At 37.9% G+C, this 20,357-nt stretch overlaps 1 protein-coding gene across 3 annotated transcripts in view; it reads left to right on the plus strand.

The window, feature by feature from the left end:
* Nucleotides 1-20,357, plus strand: part of CSMD3 (CUB and Sushi multiple domains 3) — a 725,150-nt gene that overhangs the window by 221,392 nt on the left and 483,401 nt on the right. For all 3 annotated transcript variants that reach the window (XM_056333378.1, XM_056333379.1, XM_056333380.1), the window contains exon 6: nt 19,386-19,498. In XM_056333378.1, coding sequence (XP_056189353.1) covers nt 19,386-19,498 — 113 coding nt within the window. The remainder of the gene's footprint in view (nt 1-19,385; nt 19,499-20,357) is intronic.

Raw genomic sequence — 20,357 nt, forward strand, 5'->3', positions numbered from 1 at the left:
ATATGTTAGTGCATTTTTTTCAACATGACCTCTTGAAAGTCAGTAGAGTTTGGCCCAGATTTTTGCTTTACACACACATCACTTCATGTATGTATACAAGATTCAGCTCAGTGCCATACCAAAGTAGGTCTAGAACTGGAAGCAGTACAGCTGCATCAATAGCAATCCTTGCTCAGAGCATTTATTCTTGCTTCTATGTGCATGAATATCTCTCTGTGTTTTTTCGCTTTGAAACACAGGAGTGTGTTAACTCCAGCAAGTTATGTGGCACAAAGGGGAAGTATTGTGGTGCTCTGTGGTGCAAGCCTCTTTTATTTGGTATCTGATATCCACATTGTATATTTTCCAGTGGTTCAGAGTGTACAAGCAGTGGTCTGATCTTCAGAACTCCAATTTAATGAGGTGCTTGGCGCTAACTTGGATATCTCAGAGGTGTTGCTTTAGATTGTCTAGACATGCCAGTTATCTACAGAATCTACACAGAACTGAAGAGGTCATTGGTTCTCAGTAAAGAACCAAAGAGACAATTTCAGACGCTTTCAAGAACTAGTCTCTGGGGTCAGTTATAAAGGCATTGTTTTAGATGAGAAAAGCAACTCCTGTAATTTTTCAAGATTCATTATGCATTGCATAGATACAGGATTTAATGCTAGAAAGGACTAGTGGATAATCTAGTGCCCTCTCCTGCAAATGACAGATCTCTATATTTCATTTTTCTGTGCTAATTTAAAAAAAAAAATTAACCAGTCTTCTACAGTCTTCACTTGAAAGTGCTAAGTGATAAAAAACACCCTATCTTTTCTTTTTGTAATCTCTTCTAATAGTTACTTACCATTGTTTGCAAAAATAAGAAAAAAAAATTGCACTTTGAGCATGGTTGTCATTGACTTCAGCTGCTGGCTTTTAAAATTTCTTTTCCAGGTTAGAGAAAGAGAACTTCAGTGGTTTTTACATTCCTTTACTTTTAAATTTGATGTACTAAGAAAAGTTGGTACATCAATTTTTGAGCAAGGCATTTTGTAATGACATAAAACATTACTTTTCTCAGTAATTTCTTATATTGTAAGAAAAAAAGGTCAACCAAGTTAAGACTGTGCAACATTCCAGTTCGTGCAACATTCCATCCAATTACTGCATGCCTACCATAACCAGAACTAAACTTGTGTCTGTACTTTCACATACTTCTTCCTTGGTTAAATGTGTGAGATTTGCTTTAGCCCTTTATGCTGCAGCGTTTGTCTTTATCAAAGGAAGAAGAGAAGTGCTTAGCTAAGAAAGTCACTTAGGTCATCTGATATGATGGCTATGTTCTCTCCATTACCTCATTGTCAGTCCATGAGTGGTGGGTTAACCTTGGCTGGATGCCAGGTGCCCACCAAGCTGCTCTATCATTCCCCTTCCTCAGCTGGACAGGGGAGAGGAAATATAATGAAATGCTCACGCGTCGAAGTAAGGACAGGGAGAGATCACTCACTAATTACTGTCATGGGCAAAACACACTTGACAGGGAAATGAATTTTAATTTACTGCCAGTCAAATCAGAGTAGGATAATGAGGAGCAAAGCCAAATCATAAAACAACTTTCCCTCACCCCTCCCTTCTTTCTGGGCTTAACTTTGATCCCAGTTTTCTCTACCTCCTCCCCAAGAGTGGCACAAGCGGACATGGAATGGGGGTTTTGGTCAGTTCATCACATGTTGTTTCTGCCACTCCCTCCTCAGGGGGAGGTCTCTTTGCACTCTTCCCTTGTTCCAGTGTGGGGTCTCTCCCAATGGAAACAGTTCTCCGTGAATGCTGCGCCGCTAACCTCCATGGGCTGCAGGGGCACAGCCAGCCTCACCATGGGCTTCATCATCAACTGCAGGGGAATCTCTGCTCTGGTACCTCTTCAGTGGCCCCTCCTTCACTGACCTTGTAGAAACAACCTCTATAAAGTTGTTTCTCTCACATAGCTTACTCTGCTCCTCCAGCTGCTGTTGCACAGTTTTTTCCCCTTCTTAAATATGTTATCCAAGGGGCACTACTACCATGGATGATGGGCTCGGCCTTGGCCAGCAGTGGGTCCATCTTGGTTCTATCAGACATACAGGAAGCTTCTAGCAGCTTCTCACAGAATGCACCCTGTAGCCCCCCCTGCTACCAAAACTTTGCTATGCAAGCCCAATAAAGTCCGCAATAGGCCACAGTTCCTGTTAGGAGAGCCTCTTTCAGTATGGTCCTGCCCATGGACTGCAGTAAAATAGCTGGAACACCTCCTCCCCCTCCTCCTTCTGTGACCATGGTATTCACAGGACTGCTTTCCATATTTTTTTCCCTTCACTCCTCATTGCCTGTGCAATGTTTTGCCCTTTCTTAAATACATTTTTACAGAGGTTACGTCAGCTTGGTTGATGGGCTCAGTTGTATCCTGACATGCGTTCATTGTGGAGCTGACTGGAACTAACTGTATCTGACACAGGGCAGCCCCTGGTGTCTTCTTGCAGAGACCACTACTGCAGCTATCTGTGGCAAAGATAGAATATAGTCTAAGATTTTTTTCTTAGAAGCTGCCAAACTAAAAATATAAGGAAAAAATGAACAGCCCTCCTAAATAATGAAACACAATTTAGATTACTAAATCTCACCTAGTCATATAAATACAAACAGATGAAGTGTTCATAGCTTTTAGCTTTGGAGGTTGTTTTTTTTTTTTGATGTGGTTTTTTTTTTATTATGAACTGTCAAACTGGGAATTAGGGTCTAATATTTTCTTGTAAAGTGTCAAATAATTGCTTTCAAAATGAGACATTTTGCATGAGTGCTGATCCTTCTTGTCCAGTCCCCTTCTCCCTTTTAAATGTTCTAATAGGGCTAAATGTAGGCTGTCTTGTCCCTTATTTACAGATCACTTTAAGGATTTAGTCCTTGATTTTAAAGACTTTCGGGTATATCTTGCCCTGGTTTTGGCTAGGATAGAGTTAATTTTCTTCCTAGTAGCTGTTACAGTGCTGTGGTTTTGGGTTTAGTATGAGAACAATGTTGATAACAGACTGATGTTTTAGTTGTTGCTAGGTAGTGCTAACTTAAGTCAAGGACTTTTCAGTTCCCCATGCTCTGCCAATAAGCAGCTGCACAAGAAGCTGGGAGGGAACAGAGCCAGGACAGCTGACCTAAAATAGCCAAAGGGATATTCATACCATAGAACATCATGCTCAGTATATAAACTGGGAGAAGTTGGTGGGGGATTGCTAGTGGCTGCTTGGGGACTGGCTGGGCATTGGTTAGCAGGTGGTGAGCAAACGTACTGTGCATCACTTGTCTGTCTTGGGTTGTATTTATCTCTTTTTTTCTCTGCCTTTTCATTGCATCATCATCACCATCATCATCATTATATTTTATTTCAATTATTAAATTCTTATCTCAATCTGTGACTTTTACCTTTTTTACAGTTCATCTCCCCATCCCACTGGGGGTATGTGGGTGGGATGGTGAGTGAGTGGCTGCATAGTACTTAGTTGCCAGCTGGGGTTAAACCATGATATATCTCTGTGAAGTAATGATGATGGAGGTGTATGATATTCACATCTTAATTTTATCATAACATCTTCAAAATCCTCCATACAAAATGTACAAGAAAGTTTTCTCTAATTGCAGTTAGAGAACATTTGAATATGAGTGATACAAATAGGGTAGGAGAAGAATGATCAGGTACACAGAACAACAGCTAATTTGTAGTGTTTAAATGAGATCATATATCATAGAAAAATAGTGCAGTTCTAATGGCTAGAGCAGTTTAATTGGGGGATTTGTAATTCTCTTTCTGTCTGAGAGTAGCAGGAGCAAGGAGGGGACAGCTGGGAGCCATTTCTTTCATGCAGGCTGTACGCTCACCGATGATGTGCAGTCCTGCAGGGGTGAACACAGGGGTCAGAGCTGGGGACTTAGATAACAGAGTCAGTTGACAGCCCCCGAAGCGGTAAGTGATGAAGCAGGTCCGGAGTTGTTCCAGGAGCCTAGTCAAAAGAGATGGCCAGGGACAGAGCTGGGGCAGGCTTAGGCTTGAGCTGGAATGGGGTTCCTGGGCCCCAGGACTGAGGGTCATCAGCATCCCCAGGCAGGGCTAATTAGGGCTAAGAGGGTGCCCTTATGGCCCTGGCAGTTTTGAGATTTGTCTTTGTTTTGTCTTTGATTTTTGTGGTAGAGAACATTATACTGTCTCTTAATGCTTTGGAATTTTAAAAATAAAATATACAGTTTCTTGATATTTATCAAGTACTCTGAGATGAAATTTTGATAAAATTATCAAGTAAGAAATTTATTAGCTTACAGATATGTTGCAGAAAAGGGGAAGGTGGCTACAGATAAATGCAGGCAATTTTAAAATAGGGATGTCTTATGTGATTAATTCAGTAGAACTAGTAGACCAGGTGTTTGAGATATAGAAGAAAGTTGCACAAAATGTAACTGAGAAAAACATTAATTCAGAAAAAATAACATGGAAAGTAACAGGGGTGAATGGTTCTGTGAGTAATCTGCATGGATTTCTTGACAGCATTTATATTTAAATTATGCAGTAAGAGTAGCCTTTTCTGACAGATTTCAGTATCTACTTTGATACAGTTTCAGAGGCAAAAAACAGGAAATAGGAAGGAGTGAACTCCCAGGAAAAGATCACCTGTAATTTGAGTTGAGCTGCTTAATTTTTATCTTCTTACTTTCTATTGATGTGTTGCTCTTTAAAGACATTTGAGGACTTGCACTGTCTTATTATTACCCTTAAAAAAGATGAAATAGCATAACTGACTCAGGCCTAACATGACAGCATTTTGAATTCTTATTCTAATGTAAGGAACAGCTCTTGTAAGATACATTTGCATTTTGATTTAATTTCTAAGTATGAGTAACTAGAGTGGCAGATACTCAGGCAAACTTTCAGATTCTAAAAGTACTTTTTCTAATAAGACCCATGGGGTCCCTAATTTTGCTGCAGAGTGGGAGTAATTTAACTTGTATTTTAAGTTTTATCTCCAGCCAGAGTTGCACGCCAATTTCCCTTTATGCTATGCAGAAAACATAATTAGAGTCTTTTACCAGTTTGAATATTGCATACCTATATGTGCTTTTCATTTTAACTATTCTAGTTACACAAAGTACTAAGGATTAGGTAGAGAAGTTAAATGAGAATTAGCTGCAGGAAGAAGTTCTCTTTCCCTTCTATTTCCGATGCCTCTGAGTTTCTTTAGTGTTAATCTGGCAATACTGGTATCAACTAGTAGCCCAGTAAATATTGCTTTTGCCTTATTACTGGGAAGTGGCCACAGGCTTTGTATTGATCTGACAGTGGGGTTTTCTTAAGACTGTTCTGAGGTGTCTTGACCTGAGCTCATTTTAGCTTGTTAGAGCTCTGACAATTGCCTACTAGTCAAGTGACTATGTGACTGTCATATATAGTAAAGGTCTGACAACCCTAGGCAGTTGCTATGTAACACAAATTGGCCCTCTGTGTTAACTGGGGCTGGGGAACTCTGGGAGCCAATAAGAAAAAAAGCAGGCTCTGTTAAGAAAACACCAAATGGCCCAAAGATGATTCAGTATTGAGGAAGGTGAATTTTACCATTAACATCTTTCCAGGGATGACCTCAGGATACTGATGACTCACAAACATTTTTCCTTCTGTTTGGGGAAGAATGAAGTGCTGATCTCAGGACACAGAGAAACACTGAAAGGGTGAGCATAACACCAGAGCAAAAAGGGATAGATATTAGGAAGATTTCTTTAATTAAAGAAGTTACTAGTATTATTAATGAGACTGTTTGATATTTAGACTATTAGTCTGTTAAAGCATTAACTGGACTAACAGTACATTTTGGCTCCATATATGGGGTGTTCTTTTCTGTCCCAAGAAGCTTTTTGTGTGTAATGAGCTATATAGAGCTATTGCATATATGGTCTGTTGAACATTAAGTTGTAGTACCAGACATAATGGTTTTTTTATTTGGTTCATTTATTAACACTTACCTGAAAGACTCAATACCAAGCTTCCTTCTCCTATTCAGGCAGTAGACTTGTAAGTATAATAATGTGCTATACAGAATTATTAAAATTGAAAAAAAAGAAGTGGAGAAAATAACTGCTTATGAAATAGTAAGATGTTGGCAACATTTTAAGAGACATAAACTATATAAACCTCTCACAGATAATGGTGCCAGTTATTCAGTTTGACCTTTACCCAAAGAAGTAGTTGGTCAGGTACAAGTTGTATTCAGATCATTTTTATCTAGGGTAGCTGTGAAAGTAGAGGGAAGAAATGTGCAGAATTCTGGGGAAAGCACTCAGATAATCACATTCATCCTTACAGCTATGCAGGGTCCTCACCTCTCTGGCCAAGACCCTCAGAGATAGGAGGATTTGAAAGAGTGTGTCCCACAGGTTTGCTTTAGCATGTGCAGGAAAGCAGATCCTGTTAAGGCTCTTGGTGACTATTGTATCATAGCTTCTGGGCTACCAGCATGAGTCCCTTTGGGTGAGGCCTTACCTGCACAGTCTGCTCAACCTGGGGCTGTATCTTCTCAGTGGTGCATTGAAACTCATCTGCCTCTGCTCCTTGATGACTGGCCTGACCACAGCTTGGTCTCACCAGTTACACCAAGGAGCTATGCATCTTGTGTGGTAAAAGACCCATCGTTAACCATCATCTGCAGCCATGGTGAAGTTAATATGTATTTACATTGGTTCTATGATTTGCTCAGGAAAATTGAGTTGTAAGCAAAAGATCACTTTGTGTATGAGGTGTTTGCATCATATTTATGAATAATGACTGCTTCCAAGTCCCTGACATATGTGAAAATCGACAACTTATGATACTAGTCCTTCAGGCAATTGGGACAGCAACACTGTCCTGTCCCTTTGTGTTGAATTTATTACTTGTGTCACAAACAACACATTACTTGTATCATAGACTAACGTTTCAGAGTCTGCGTGTTTGGAAGTCACCTTTTACCTTTCATCACACTTCATTATTCTGCCAAGTCAAGAGATTAATTGGAAAATCTTTGAAATATGAACATCTTGCTTTATAAGCTCCAATCTACTTCTGAAGTTAAAAAGTATTTATTAATCTTTGCACTGTTCAACATTTCATATCCACAGTACTACAAACTTTCATTAATCATCTGTTGGACCTTTACTCCAGCCTTAATGATCATACAGTAGTTTCTCATAGAGTTGCTTTCTAAGACAGTAATTTTACTCAAAAATTGAACTTTTTCCAACATTGCAAAGGCATGACAGTGCTTTCATATATTTCAACACTGACATTTCTAAAACAAAGACTTTTTTTTCTGTCTTCTAGACATCATAATGAACTTGACAAAAAGAGTCATAGGGTGAATTATTTTTATCCCTCTAGCTGAGTAACTAACATTAATCAATAGATTGTTAAAGTACTTTACAGAACAAGTGTATTTTTCAAGGTGACAGAATGTAGAACTTTTTTCCCCTTCTTCCCAAATATTGGCTTATTTAATTTTTCATTTGTTTGTTTTATAAACCAGAAATAACTGATTGCAGTGGAGTACCTAACTAAAACATTAGTTTAGTTCTAAATAGCTCATTGGGTTAAATTTGAAGAGTCGTAATTCACAGTTCTAAAAATAAAACCCAGGGTTTTGTCAGTTATTTGGCTGCAGTTTTGAGATATGGAAACAACAATCAAGGCTATATCTAGTTTCAAACTTGTCAATGTCCTGATTGTCAGTTAAATAAAATGCCTAGTCCTGCTACAGACAATTTTACAGGAACTGACCTTTGGAACTAGATCTTTAGCTTACTTTTTCCTTTGTAACCACTTAAAACTTGGGTGTTACATTACCCTCAAACTGCTAATATAATTTTATTTTAGACACTTTTCTTTTGGACACTTTTCTGCTACATATTTAACTTTGAGAAGGAACTGGATTTAGAAGGAGAAGTCTTTGTCTTATTTCCTCCTTCAAGACTGTATTAGTACTTTCTCCTCTGAAAGATGTTCTGTCATTCCTTATGACTGGACGTTGACCTATGGCAATGCAGAAGATCAACTCAACTCCCTTCCTCTTTTGTTTTATTTATATGCTTGCTTTATTCCAAGCTAATCTTTCTCTTACTGTGTTTTTTCTTGTTTTCATTATTTGAAGACTCAACTGAGAAACTTTGCATATTTTGTTATTATACTTACCTTTCAAATTAGTCCATTTTCTCAAGCCAATCTGTTCTCTCACTAGACGGTCAGTACCTGAATCATCCAGGAAATTAATGACTTGAATATAGTGGATGCAGACACAGGAACAGTGCTGATACCCACCTACAGCTTGAGTTTCACACATATAATTCAATGAAAAATTCCACTTATGTAAAAGTTCTATAACTTCTGTCATAGGGACATCTCATTAAATCTTTTTCTGTAATACAGATATACCAGTATTATATATGTTAATGCTGCATAAATATAAACTGCAGTTAAAATTGTAGGAAATCCACAGCTCTGAAAATACTTTCACGTTTCTTGAGTATTTATTTACTTTGGAAATACTATCAGTAAAAAACAATTTATAGGCAGTTATCCATCCCATTGACCTGTCTTATTGTGCAAATATAACTGAAAATGTCTATTAACATGTAACATTTTTTTGAAATCTTCAACAAAATTCAGATCTTGAGTTCTCAGTTTAGAGAGTAACAGGTGTTGTAAGAGATAGAAGAGGATTTTTTTGGTCATTGAACGATATATGTCCCAGTGTTCTTGCTCTGAAATGATTTAATATAATTAGGTTATAACATTTTTGGGTGGGTGTGGGTGTTTGAGGGGGTAGGGAGGTGGGAAGAGAAAAACAAAAAAAAGGCCAGTACTCAAAGTTGTAGTGGGATACACATTCATGTTTATAATGACTGCCATTAAGGCCCATTAATCTCATCAATGGAACTAGAAACATAAAGGATATTGTTAGGCCTGGTCATACAAAAAAATTGTTTAGTGCTTGACCAAAGGGTTAATGGTTAGGTTAGTGTCTGAACCTCAATGTAAGTGTTTTACTAACTGTATTCATGGGACAAGAGGGATATGTTAACTTAAACATTAAATCCTTCAGGATCTTTCAAATCAAGCTATGTGTTAAAACCCTGTTAGTTTCACCTTTACTTCTTTAGTGGGAATCTGGTTCTTTCTAAACAGATTTGGATTTATTAAGTCAGAGACTTGAGTGTTAATCTTGGATCCATAAATGAGTGTCCTTACATCTGCATTGTAGGGCTGATCTTTTTACAAAAGATGTTCATTATGAAGCTTGTTACAAAAGCTGTTGTTTTATGACATAAAGGCAATCAAGGAGAATAAAGGAAGGGATGCTAGAAATCTTTGCTAATGAGTGTATGTCATACACAAGTATAGGAAACACAATAAGCTGTAAGTGGTTCATACTTCACATTTGTGTTTAATTTACCTGTTCCCTAATTTAACCAAAATTTAATCAAAAGAGGTAAGTCACTGGTCAGGTGCTGTTGTATTGGATAGGTCTTTCCCTTCCCTCTCCTTTCAAGGAAGCAGAAGTCTTGTAGTGTTTGTATTATGCTATGTAATTATTAAGCCCCTAGCATGTGCATGTACATGGTTAATGTAAGCTAAACCTTATAAAAATATGAGATAATTTGTCCTTTTTTAAATCAAATATTTATACATAGTGGTTTTATTTTAACAAGCAAATAATACCAATGAAAAAGATTGCACACAGCTGCAGTTAGCATGAAAACAAACATTTAGATTTTGTAGTGCATATGTATGACGGATGAGATCTATGTATACACCTAGTCAAGCTAAGACGTAAGTCTGTGTTAGCCTAAGGTTTTGGTAGTATTGGCAGGGATTTCAGCCGTGCTTATAGATGGGGTATTGACCTCAAATTCCTTTTATGGTGAACTCCATTTCTGTCAGTGCCCAGGCGTGTGAGAAAGTGTAGGAACTATATGCTTCATGAAAAACTTTTGTGTAAGAACCTTTGCTTTAATTTTTCCAACAAAAATACTTCCTCTGTTTGGAATATTTTGGGGCATTTTTCATGCCTAAACTAAGGCTTGTTTTAGTGGAGCTTGCGTGCTTGTTGCTTGATAATAATCTTTCTTCAAAACTAAAATGCACACGTTGTGCAAACAAATCTATTTCACTGAAAGAATACCTGATTCAGTGTCACTGATTTCTGTTTCAAACAAAAAAGTAACACACAAAATTTAAATACTGCTACCGTTCTATAGAGCCTTACACTTTTACTAATCCCTTGATTAGCAGGAAACGTGCATTATTTCACTAAGTACTTCATTTTTTCAAATACAGTTTACATTAGATAACAAACTGTTTAATGTTAATGTTGTTGACTACGCATAGTGGTAAGACACTGTCAATCTCTGGTTCACAATTAATGATCTGAAGATTCTCCATGAACATTTCTAAGAGTTTATGAAAGACAATTGCAGAAGGAAAGGTTACTGCCTGTTGACTTAATTTTGCTATGCAGGATTCTGTGCAGTTTGAGGGGGAGCTACACCTTTTGAACTATAATAAAAGAGATGAGGCAGCTGCATTTCCATTATGGTAGATGTGGTGTTTTTCTTTGAATGTTAGGAAAATATTGTAGATGATGCAGTGTAGCTATGCTTGGAATAGTAACTGGCACAGAAGTAGGTTGTACTGCCAATGCATTGTGGTAATGGTGAACAGCTTCATAATTTGCTGAGAAGATAAATTGATGTGAGAAAAGGAGCAGTTATACGAGCAGAATAAGCCATCATTTTCTGCCAGTTGCCATTATAAATTCTGCCAGCTTGCAAATCTGCTTTCTGAGAACAATCCTATAGAAATCATGAACTGTAAAGATCAGATTTTGGGTCACAACCCCCCCCCCTCCCCCAAAAAACAAAACAAAACAAAACAAAACAAAACCAAAAAACTACAGGCTTGGGGAAGAGTGGCTGGAAAGCTGCATAGTACAAAAGGACCTTGGGGTGCTGGTTGATGGCCAGTGGAACATGAGCCAGCAGTGTGCCCAGGTGGCCAAGAAGGCCCACAGCATCTTGGCTTGTATCAGAACTAGTATGGCTGGCAGGACTAGGGAAGTGATCGTCCCCCTGTACTTAGTGCTTGTGAGGCTGTGCCTTGAATACTGTGTTCAGCTTTAGGAGAAATTTCTTCACTGCAAGGGTGGTCAAGCATTGGAACAGGCTGCCCAGGGAGGTGGTGGAATCATTATCCCTGAAGTTGTTTAAAAAATGGATAGATGCAGTGCTTAGGGACATGGTTTAGTGGTGGACTTGGCAGTCCTGTGTTAATGGTTGGACTTGATGATCTTAAAGGTCTTTTCCAACATAAATGATTCTATGATTCTATTCTATGATTTTAGGAACTGTGAATTTAATTAGAACTCAGATGATACCAGAATGTGCCTATCATTTTAAGAATCACGTTATATATAAACTATACCTGTCAAGGATAGATGTGTTAACAAATAATTTATTTGATAGGTAAACTTAACTAGATATTAGCTATTTTAAAAATGAGACAATTTTTTACCATGAGCATATTTAAATACCTGGAGTGAAGTTTTCTCACTCTTTGGATAGCAAACTTGCAGATTATTTCTTCCGTATTTTTGTGATTATTAAAGAGAAACCTTATTATAAGCAGAATATATGCTAGTCAAAATAGGTGCTAGGAAATGTGTTTTACAGCCTTATTTCTGTTTCACTTGTTCAATAATACCTCTTCTAGTGATACGTTTATTCTCAAATATGTAAGCAGTGAATGGCTGTTACCTCTAAATTGCTTAACGACTAGTTACAGGGTAAGAATTTAAATAGAAAAGCTATTTTGTCTTGCATCATTAGGTAATAATATTATACAGAGGAATAATTGTTCCAAAAAGGACAGCTAATTAGACCTCTACCTACCAAAGAGCAAGTATCAATCTAAAGTATACTTCTTATATTTGTAACAAGATAGTTGCAACAACTTCAGTCACTTTATGGCTGTTAGAAAGCCTGTTTCATGCTGAACAGTGACAATGCAGAAAGATTTCATGTTTTCTAGTCAAAAGCTGTAGTCTTCTGCCTCTTACGCTGACCATGTTATAGTGCAGTTCTCACTTTAATCAGTACAGAGAAATGTGCAAATGCAATTTAATAGCTAGCTAGAACAGAAGAATGCACCATATAGTAAAGCTAACCAGAAAAAGAAATTAATCTGATTTCTTCTTTTTATTTTTTTTCCTCCCCCTCATGAAATTCTGCATATCAATATTGTATATAACTTCATGAAATTTCCAGTGGTTTGGAACAAAACATTTTTATACTGACTGGGTGGCAAATCAGGAAAAGAGAGCCAAGAGGTGCACCGAGCCCAACAGCTAAATAAGCAGGCAGTTAGGGGGCCCATTGCTAGCCTGACAGCCATGCAACAAAGTAGCGCCAGGCTAAACAGCTGGCAGAACAGCTAAGCGGCTGACTGGCCAATAAATGATACAAGCAGTTTGCTTCTTCGGCTTTAAATAAAGATTTCACTGGAATGACAATTTCTATAGATCTTACTGACTGTCATTTCATATCACAAATACCAGTTCGATATTAGAACTATTTGGTAATAAAATAATTAATGAGAACAGTTCATTGGCATAACAATTAGTCTTTCCCCTATTAACACAAACAAAGAAGGCCGCTCTGCTTAGACAAATGATGAGTGTGGATCTTCAAATCTGGTATCTCTCTCTGCCAGATGCTGTGTACCACTAAAATGCAGATTCATGGGGGAACTTGGCTGTCAAAAAAGCATAAATAATCTTGCAAGAGAGTTGGAGAGCTGAGGTTTCCATTTTATGTCTTCTGCCTACGCTCTAACCTTTGCAGGCTAGAACAGTTTTCATTTTCCTTCTGACTTGATAAATAATTTGATCCTTTTGCAGAATGGCACATTAGTAACATGAATGGTGGAGAGTGCACATAAATGAATACAGATATTTTTATCAAAACTGCCTCTATGCATGTCATCTTGTGCCGAGAATGATGAACTTGAGTGACATTTTTGGATTCTTAAACCTTTGTCTGAAACAAGGATTAAACTGATATATTCAGTTTCTTGGATAAGTGCTGTAACTTCTTAATTAGCAATATTTATTTAAAAATATCAAGAGACACCATAAGTAGTGTTTCTGATTATGTTTTGCATACTTTTTATTAGGGATAGTATAACTGGCTTGAGCATGTCACAGGACTACGCAGAATACCTAGACTTTACATACCAAATGGTATGAGACCATTCTTCCTTGGAGTGGTGTATTTACAGGCTCATGCAGAAATGACTGGCAATTCTGTATGGCAGAGGTTATGCGGAGGACACCAAAAAGATGTACTAATACAAGAACTATTACTAACTAACTAATACAATACTAACTAAAACTAATAAAATAACTTCCTTATTCATAAACCCAGCATGAGTTTATGAAAGGCAGGTCCTGCTTGACTAACCTGATCTCCGTCTATGACAAGGTGACCTGAGTAATGGATGAGGGAAGGGCTGTGATGAGGGAAGGGCTGTGGATGTTGTCTACCTGGACCTTAATAAATCCCTTGACACCATTTCCCACATCATTCTCCCAGAAAAAAACTGGCTGCACATGGCTTGGACCGGTGCACTGTTTGCTGAGTAAAAAACTGGCTGGATGGCTGAGCTCAAAGCATGGTGCTGAATGGAGTCACAACCAGCTGGCAACCAGTCACAAGTGGTGTTCCCCAGGGCTCAGTACCTGGACGTGTCCTGTTAAAATCTTTATCAGTGATCTGTATGAGAGGATTGAGTGTACCCTCAGGAATTTTGCAGATGACACCAAGCTGGGCAGGAGGGTTCATCTGCCTGAGGGTAGGAAGGCTCTACAGAGGTATTTGGGTAGGCTGGACCAATGGCTGAAGCCGGTTATATGAGATTCAACAAGGCCAAGTGCCAGGTCCTGCACTTAGGTCACAACAACCCCCTGCAATGCTACTGGCTTGGGGAAAGGTGCCTGGCAGAAAAGGACCTGGACATGTTGGTTGACAGCTGAATTGAATGTGAGCCAGCAGCATGCCCAGTGGCCAAGAAACCCAACATCATAGTGGCTTACTAGAACTAGTGTGGCCAGTAGGACTAGGGAAGTGATTGTCTCCATCTACTTGGCACTGTGAGGCTGCTTCTCAAATACTGTGTTAAGTTCTGGGCCCTTCACTTCAAGAAGATATTGAGGTTCTGGAGTGTGTCCAGAGATGGGCAATGAAGCTGGTGAAGGGTCTAGAGCACAAGTCTTATGAGGAGCAGCTGAGGGAACTGGGTTTGTTTTGTCTAGAGAAAAGGAGACTCAGGGAGGACCTTATTGCTCTCTGCAGCTCCCTGACAGGAGGCTGTAGGCAGGTGGGGGTCAATCTCTTCTCCCAGATAACAAGTGACAAGGCAAGGGGAGATGGCCTTAAGTTGTGCCAGGGGAGGTTTAGATTAAATAATAGGAAAAAGATTCTTCACCAAAAGGGTGTCAAGCATTGGAACAGGCTGCTCAGGGTGGTGGTGGAATCACCATCCTTGGAAGTGGTCAAAACCCATATATATGTGGTACTTAGGGACATGGTTTAGTAGTGGACTTGGCAGTCCTGGGTTAATAGTTGGACTTGATAATCTTAAAGGTCTTTTCCAACCTAAATGACTCTATGATTGACCACATAATTTTAGAAACTCATAGTACTTTTTTTTTTCTTTACATCAACATCCAAATTCCTTGAATCTAGGATTTTGAGTAAATTTCTTAAGCTTAAAATCGATTTTGTATTTTCTCCAACAGAAATAAGATCAGCTAGTGTGCTCTAGAGCAAGTATCTGAAGGCGCTGTAATAGCCTGTGATGACAGTCAAGCATATTGTCATTTTTCTTAGTTCCTGAGGGAGAGGGTGCTAGCACCGTTTCAGAAACTTGGAAAGTGGTCTGAAAAATATTCTGGTTTCAGATAGCATGCTTGGGAAAAGATGGAAAGAAAGCTGCCTCTAAGCTTACTCTTTCAGAAGTCTTCCTCACAAAAGAAAACCTACACAAGACTATTAGTTATTTATTTAAGGTGTTTAGGTGGTGGTTGTCCCCCCACCTCCACGCCCCACCCCCCCACCTCCACCCCCCCCCCCACCTTTAAAATAGTTTCTGAATTGCTTGCCTTATTAATACAGCTGACTCTAAATATGCCTTGATCATTGTCTCCAACAACACTATACCAACTGAAAATCTGGAAGTGATGCTAGGCACATTCCTTAGGGCTGAACCCAAAAGATTTTTGCTTTATCTTTAGAATGGAAGCATTTTTTTTCAGTGTTATGAAGGTCACTTCCCCATTCCCCTCTGGCAAAATTCAGAGGTAAGGCTATAATAATGTGGGGAAATCAGAACTACTTCCTGATCTTGGAATCATGTACACACTAGTGAAATAACGTAAAAAGTGAAAAGGAGTGTAGAGTACAGGATGAACAGGCCTTCCAAACTTTTAGGTAGGCAAGAGAACCTGTGGCATTTAGCATTCATTAATATTTTTCATACTGAGTTTTTAACTGTAGGCTTATGTCTCATCTGTCATCTAAAATGTAGGCAGAAAAAGCTATTCTGTTTGCCATAGTATTTTGAGAACAATTGTTGAGCACATCAGAAATACTACCATAAGATTGATATTTTGGTCAGTCCTGCATAAGAATTAAATAAGTTTGAATAAATGTCCTGAGTTTTGTCTTTGAAGGAATGATAAATTGATTGTAGAATAAGCTCATCACACCTTTCAGCATCTGCAAATGCACTTGTACTAGTCACCCACCAAATTATTTTCAAAGATATAAACCCACAGAAAACTGGACTTTCTGGTCATTGTAAAAGAAGGATCATAACACAAGGTTAAGAATAAAATCTAAAAGTCCAACTACAATCTCCAGCTAAATTTTGAATTGAAAATTTTGAAATCTATGGAATAAATAACCTGAATTTTCTTGGTGTGGTTTTCAAAGCTATCAAACATCTTATTCATTGTATCGTTTTTAATTAAACAGACTACTAAGAGAAAGACTTAATGAAAGCTCTAATATTTGTTTTGTACAAAAGAAGATTGTTCCATATGAACTATTTATTAATACATGCTAGTTTGTTTTATTGGCTTGTAGTCATCTCCTTCTCCAACCCTTCCTCCCCAGTTCTCAAATGCAAGTGTCATAGAAATTGAAGAAGGGGAGATTTGTACAGAAGCTTACTTCTTGGTTTACCTCAAGTCATAAAATGAAACAGAAATCTTTCCTTTTGAAGGAGCTAAGAATGGGTGTAGTGAGTAAGGGGATATTGTGCTTTAAAAATAAGCATGCTATAAATTTAAATAATGTGATCATATGTTAGAGGAACGACTGATACCAAATAGAACATGCACATTCCCTGGGCTGGATGTCCTAAGCAGAAATTAAGTTTAGGCTTTTGCACCTGAAAAAAACATTACTTTTCACAGCCTGAGCTGACCAGCTTATTAGCTCCAAGGCAGGACTAAGCTCAAATGTAAGCCTAGACACTGTATGAGAAGGAAAGAGCAAAAATTTCATCTCCAGAGAATTGCTATTACTTTCTTGAATTTACTGCTAATTTGCATTAGTATTTTAGCTAGCTGTTCTCTTGAATACTGCCATAACAATAGGATTACAAACCTTGAAATCAACGTTAAGCCACAAAATAACTCTTGGGAAATGGTTTGAACTTCAGATGGGCAAATGCTTTGTGGACAAGGGTATACACTGATGGCATTGCATAGAATAGCGGATGCCACCATTCTGTCTGCTTGAAGTTTTGCTCTATTACTGGTGATATCCCAAACACTTAATGCAATAAATTTATTTTCAGAAATACTGTTTAAACAAACTGAGATGTCTAATGAGAATATGCTGACACAATTTGAAGTGGAATAGAGCCAAAATATTTTATTTACATAGTGAAATACTTAATTTTGATTTATTTTTTTATTTTGAGTGTATCACATTTGTTAAATTCATATTCATCTAACTTTACTACACATATTTTCATAAGATGGCTGAAAAAACCCCACCACTTAACACTAAAATAAAAATGAAGTACTATTTCAGCACAAGGCACCATATAAAATTCTTCAGACCTTTTATTTGATAAGGAGTTTCAAATTGTCATTTTTTTTCTACCTGAAACAAGAGAAAATGACTTTTTGCAGAAAACTCAAAGCAAAAGTTTCAGCTGAATAAAGAGAAGTAGGGGAGGACTGTACATTCCAGAAGACTATGTGCAGCCATTCACCAGGCAATACTGATTTGATTTTAGTTGTAAAAAACAGAGCTCTGAACTTGCCGTTTTTTTTCTCACAACTTACTTTTAGTTGCCAGTCTACTAGGTGATTGAAGTTGCTTTCCATCTATGTGTATGAGTTTCTGTCTATAAAATGGAGATAACAGTATTGATGATGACATTATTGCGTTTTGCAAAGCCACTTCAAAGGTTAGCTAAAACGTCCTTTGTAAAAGCAAGGAATTTCTAGAACAGAATCCACTCATTCTCTCACTTGTGGATTGTGGATTGCCTGAATAGCTTTATGTCCTGTTTTGTTGGAGACATTTTTCCCTTCCCCGCCCTGCCCTGCCCTCCCCTCCCTTTGCCCTTGCCCTTCCCTCCCTTTGCCCTTGTCCTTGCCCCTGCCCTCCCCCTTCCCCTCCCCCCTTCCCCTCTCCCTTCCCCTCCCCCTTCTCCTTTCCCTTCCCCATTCTTTCCCTTTCTTCCCCTTCCCCTTTCCCCTCCTCTTCCCCACCCCCCCTTTTTTTCCCAAAATAGCAGTGTCTGAACATAAAGCTGTATACTTGTTGGCTGCTATTTTATTCTAACTACACAAATAGCTCTGTTTAGCAATAAATAGAAGGACATAGATGAGTATGTTGACATCCTGAATGTGTGACTTATCTTTCTGGTTTTGCTGAGAAATATATCTTTATTTATTGGCATGATGGAAGATTGTTTATCTAAAGCTTATTCAGCTTCTTTGTAACTATAATGCCTCATTTAATGAAAAAGAGATAATTTCTAATCCAGACCTTCATAATGAGCAAGCCAAGACAAAAGACTACAGTGATTGGAGTAATGTCCTGATGTTAAACAACACACAGAAAAGTAACAAAACATCTAGATAATTTTGTATAGTTGGTCTAGTGGCTCAGAGTTAATTTTCTTCATAGAAGTCCATACAATGCTGTGCTTTGGATTTGTGACTAAAGTAGAATTGACAACACACCAATGTTTTGGCTATTGCTAAGCAGTGCTTGCACAGCATCAAGGCTTTGTTGTTCCCCTCCCCACCCCCCCCCACCCCGTCCCCACAGTGAGTAGGCTAGAGATAGACAAGATGTTGGAAAGGGACAAAACATAAACAGCTGACCCAAACTGACCAAAAGAATATTCTATACTTTATATACGTATATCTTCACATTCAGCAACAAAAAATGACAAGAGGGGCTGAGGGGCAGGTAGCCATTGCTTGGAGACTGACTTGATTGATCTAATTGTAGGACATGGTTAATTATTGCCCTTGTAGCACTTCGTTTTGTTTTTCTTTTTTTTTTTTTTCTTTTTTTTTTTTTTCTTTTTTCACTTATTAAACTGACTTTTGAAGAGGCTTTATTTTGACTCAGGAGTTTTCTTGCTTTTGCTCTTCCTATTCACTGCCCTGTCCTGCTGTCAGGGGCGGGGTGGGGGGAGTGAGTGAGTAGCCCTGTGGTGCTTAGCTGATAGCTGGGATCAATCCACCACAATTCCCTACTCTTGTACTCTTAATAACTAATTTTCAGATTCACTGAAGTAATGGAGTATTTTTTATTTCTTTGAACCCTGAGTTTAGAAAAATACTCTTGGAAAATAGGTGCCTACATTATAGTTGTAGATGGTGGCCTGCATACCTTAAGCTTTCGTTTCATCTCTTTTATATGAAAGTAACAGGGTTCAGTGCTTTTCCTGGTGCCCTTGGCAGTGTTCTGGCTAACCTGTTCACTGACCTGGATAGACACAAACTTTTTATAGCCTGAGTGTCATGTGCTTGATCGTGATAGTGCTGTGCCTTACCAATAACGTGACTGTGTGGTTTCTGGACTAGCACTGATATGTATCCAACACTTGGTCATGCATAGTGGGCCATCTTGTCTGTTCACGCTTGTCACAGCACACCATTCATTGATAAATAAAAAGTCCCACAGAGGGCATGTCAATGAACATGTGTTTGAAAACAAAAGTTTTCCATACAAGACCTGATAATTTTTAATCTTTTAATAATAAAATTTATTTGTTTGTTTTAATTCAGGCTTTCTGGAATGAATATTCCTCCTCCAGTTATCAGCAACAAAAACTGGCTCAGACTACATTTTGTAACAGACAGCAATCACCGATACCGTGGATTTAGTGCTCACTACCAAGGTACATTTAAAGAAACATATCTTTTGTTGTGGTTGTTTTTGTTAGAAAAAAAAAGATGCCTGAAGTTGTAGAGGAAATGGAAAGGGCCATTTAAAAAAAAAAACCTCATAAAGGTATAGTTTGCATAAATGATAAATACAGCTGTGCAACCTGTTATATCAAATCACAGTATGTTAGAGTATGGGTAGTGTATTATATAGTATATCTAAATACAGTTATAAAAAAAATATACCAGATGTCTACTTCACTTTATACTGTGCAGGTACTTGGCTTTTAAAATGGTCCTAATACTCTGAAAGGTCTTGTGTAACTGATACAGAAATAACGTTATCGTTATAATATGTATTTGCCTCTGTGGTTCTATAAGTCATGCTTGTAAAACAGTGAGTAAGTTTCTATTTGCTAATGTAGCATTTAATCACTATTATCTCTTACTACTTATTTCTGAATGTACTATTAAGGGTTTAATTAACCTGTAAGATTCTTATTCACTGTTTTTATGAACAAGCATTATTTTGAGTAAGAGTGAAAGCATCTGAAGCATTAACTTGGGAATATCACCATTTGGAACGAGGTCATTCTGAAGATGAAGTGCTAATGAAAACTAACTTTGTTAGTGTAATGTAATACTGTCTGTTTTTTTCACAAGCATTACTGTAAATAGTATTTTTCAATATCTACAGCCTATCAATGGACCTTCAGGGAACAGTAACCCTTTTTGTGCTTTTCCATTTATCTAATAAAAAAAGAAACAAAAACCACGTCATTCCGAATGAGATTTAGTTCAGGAATTTCTTTTACAGTTCTCTGTAGGAAATTTAGCATAGGAGCATGGTTTTTTTCAGAATCTGATAATATT

The sequence above is a fragment of the Falco biarmicus genome, chromosome 3, assembly GCF_023638135.1.
Source record: "Falco biarmicus isolate bFalBia1 chromosome 3, bFalBia1.pri, whole genome shotgun sequence".
Classification (NCBI taxonomy): Eukaryota; Metazoa; Chordata; class Aves; order Falconiformes; family Falconidae; genus Falco; species Falco biarmicus.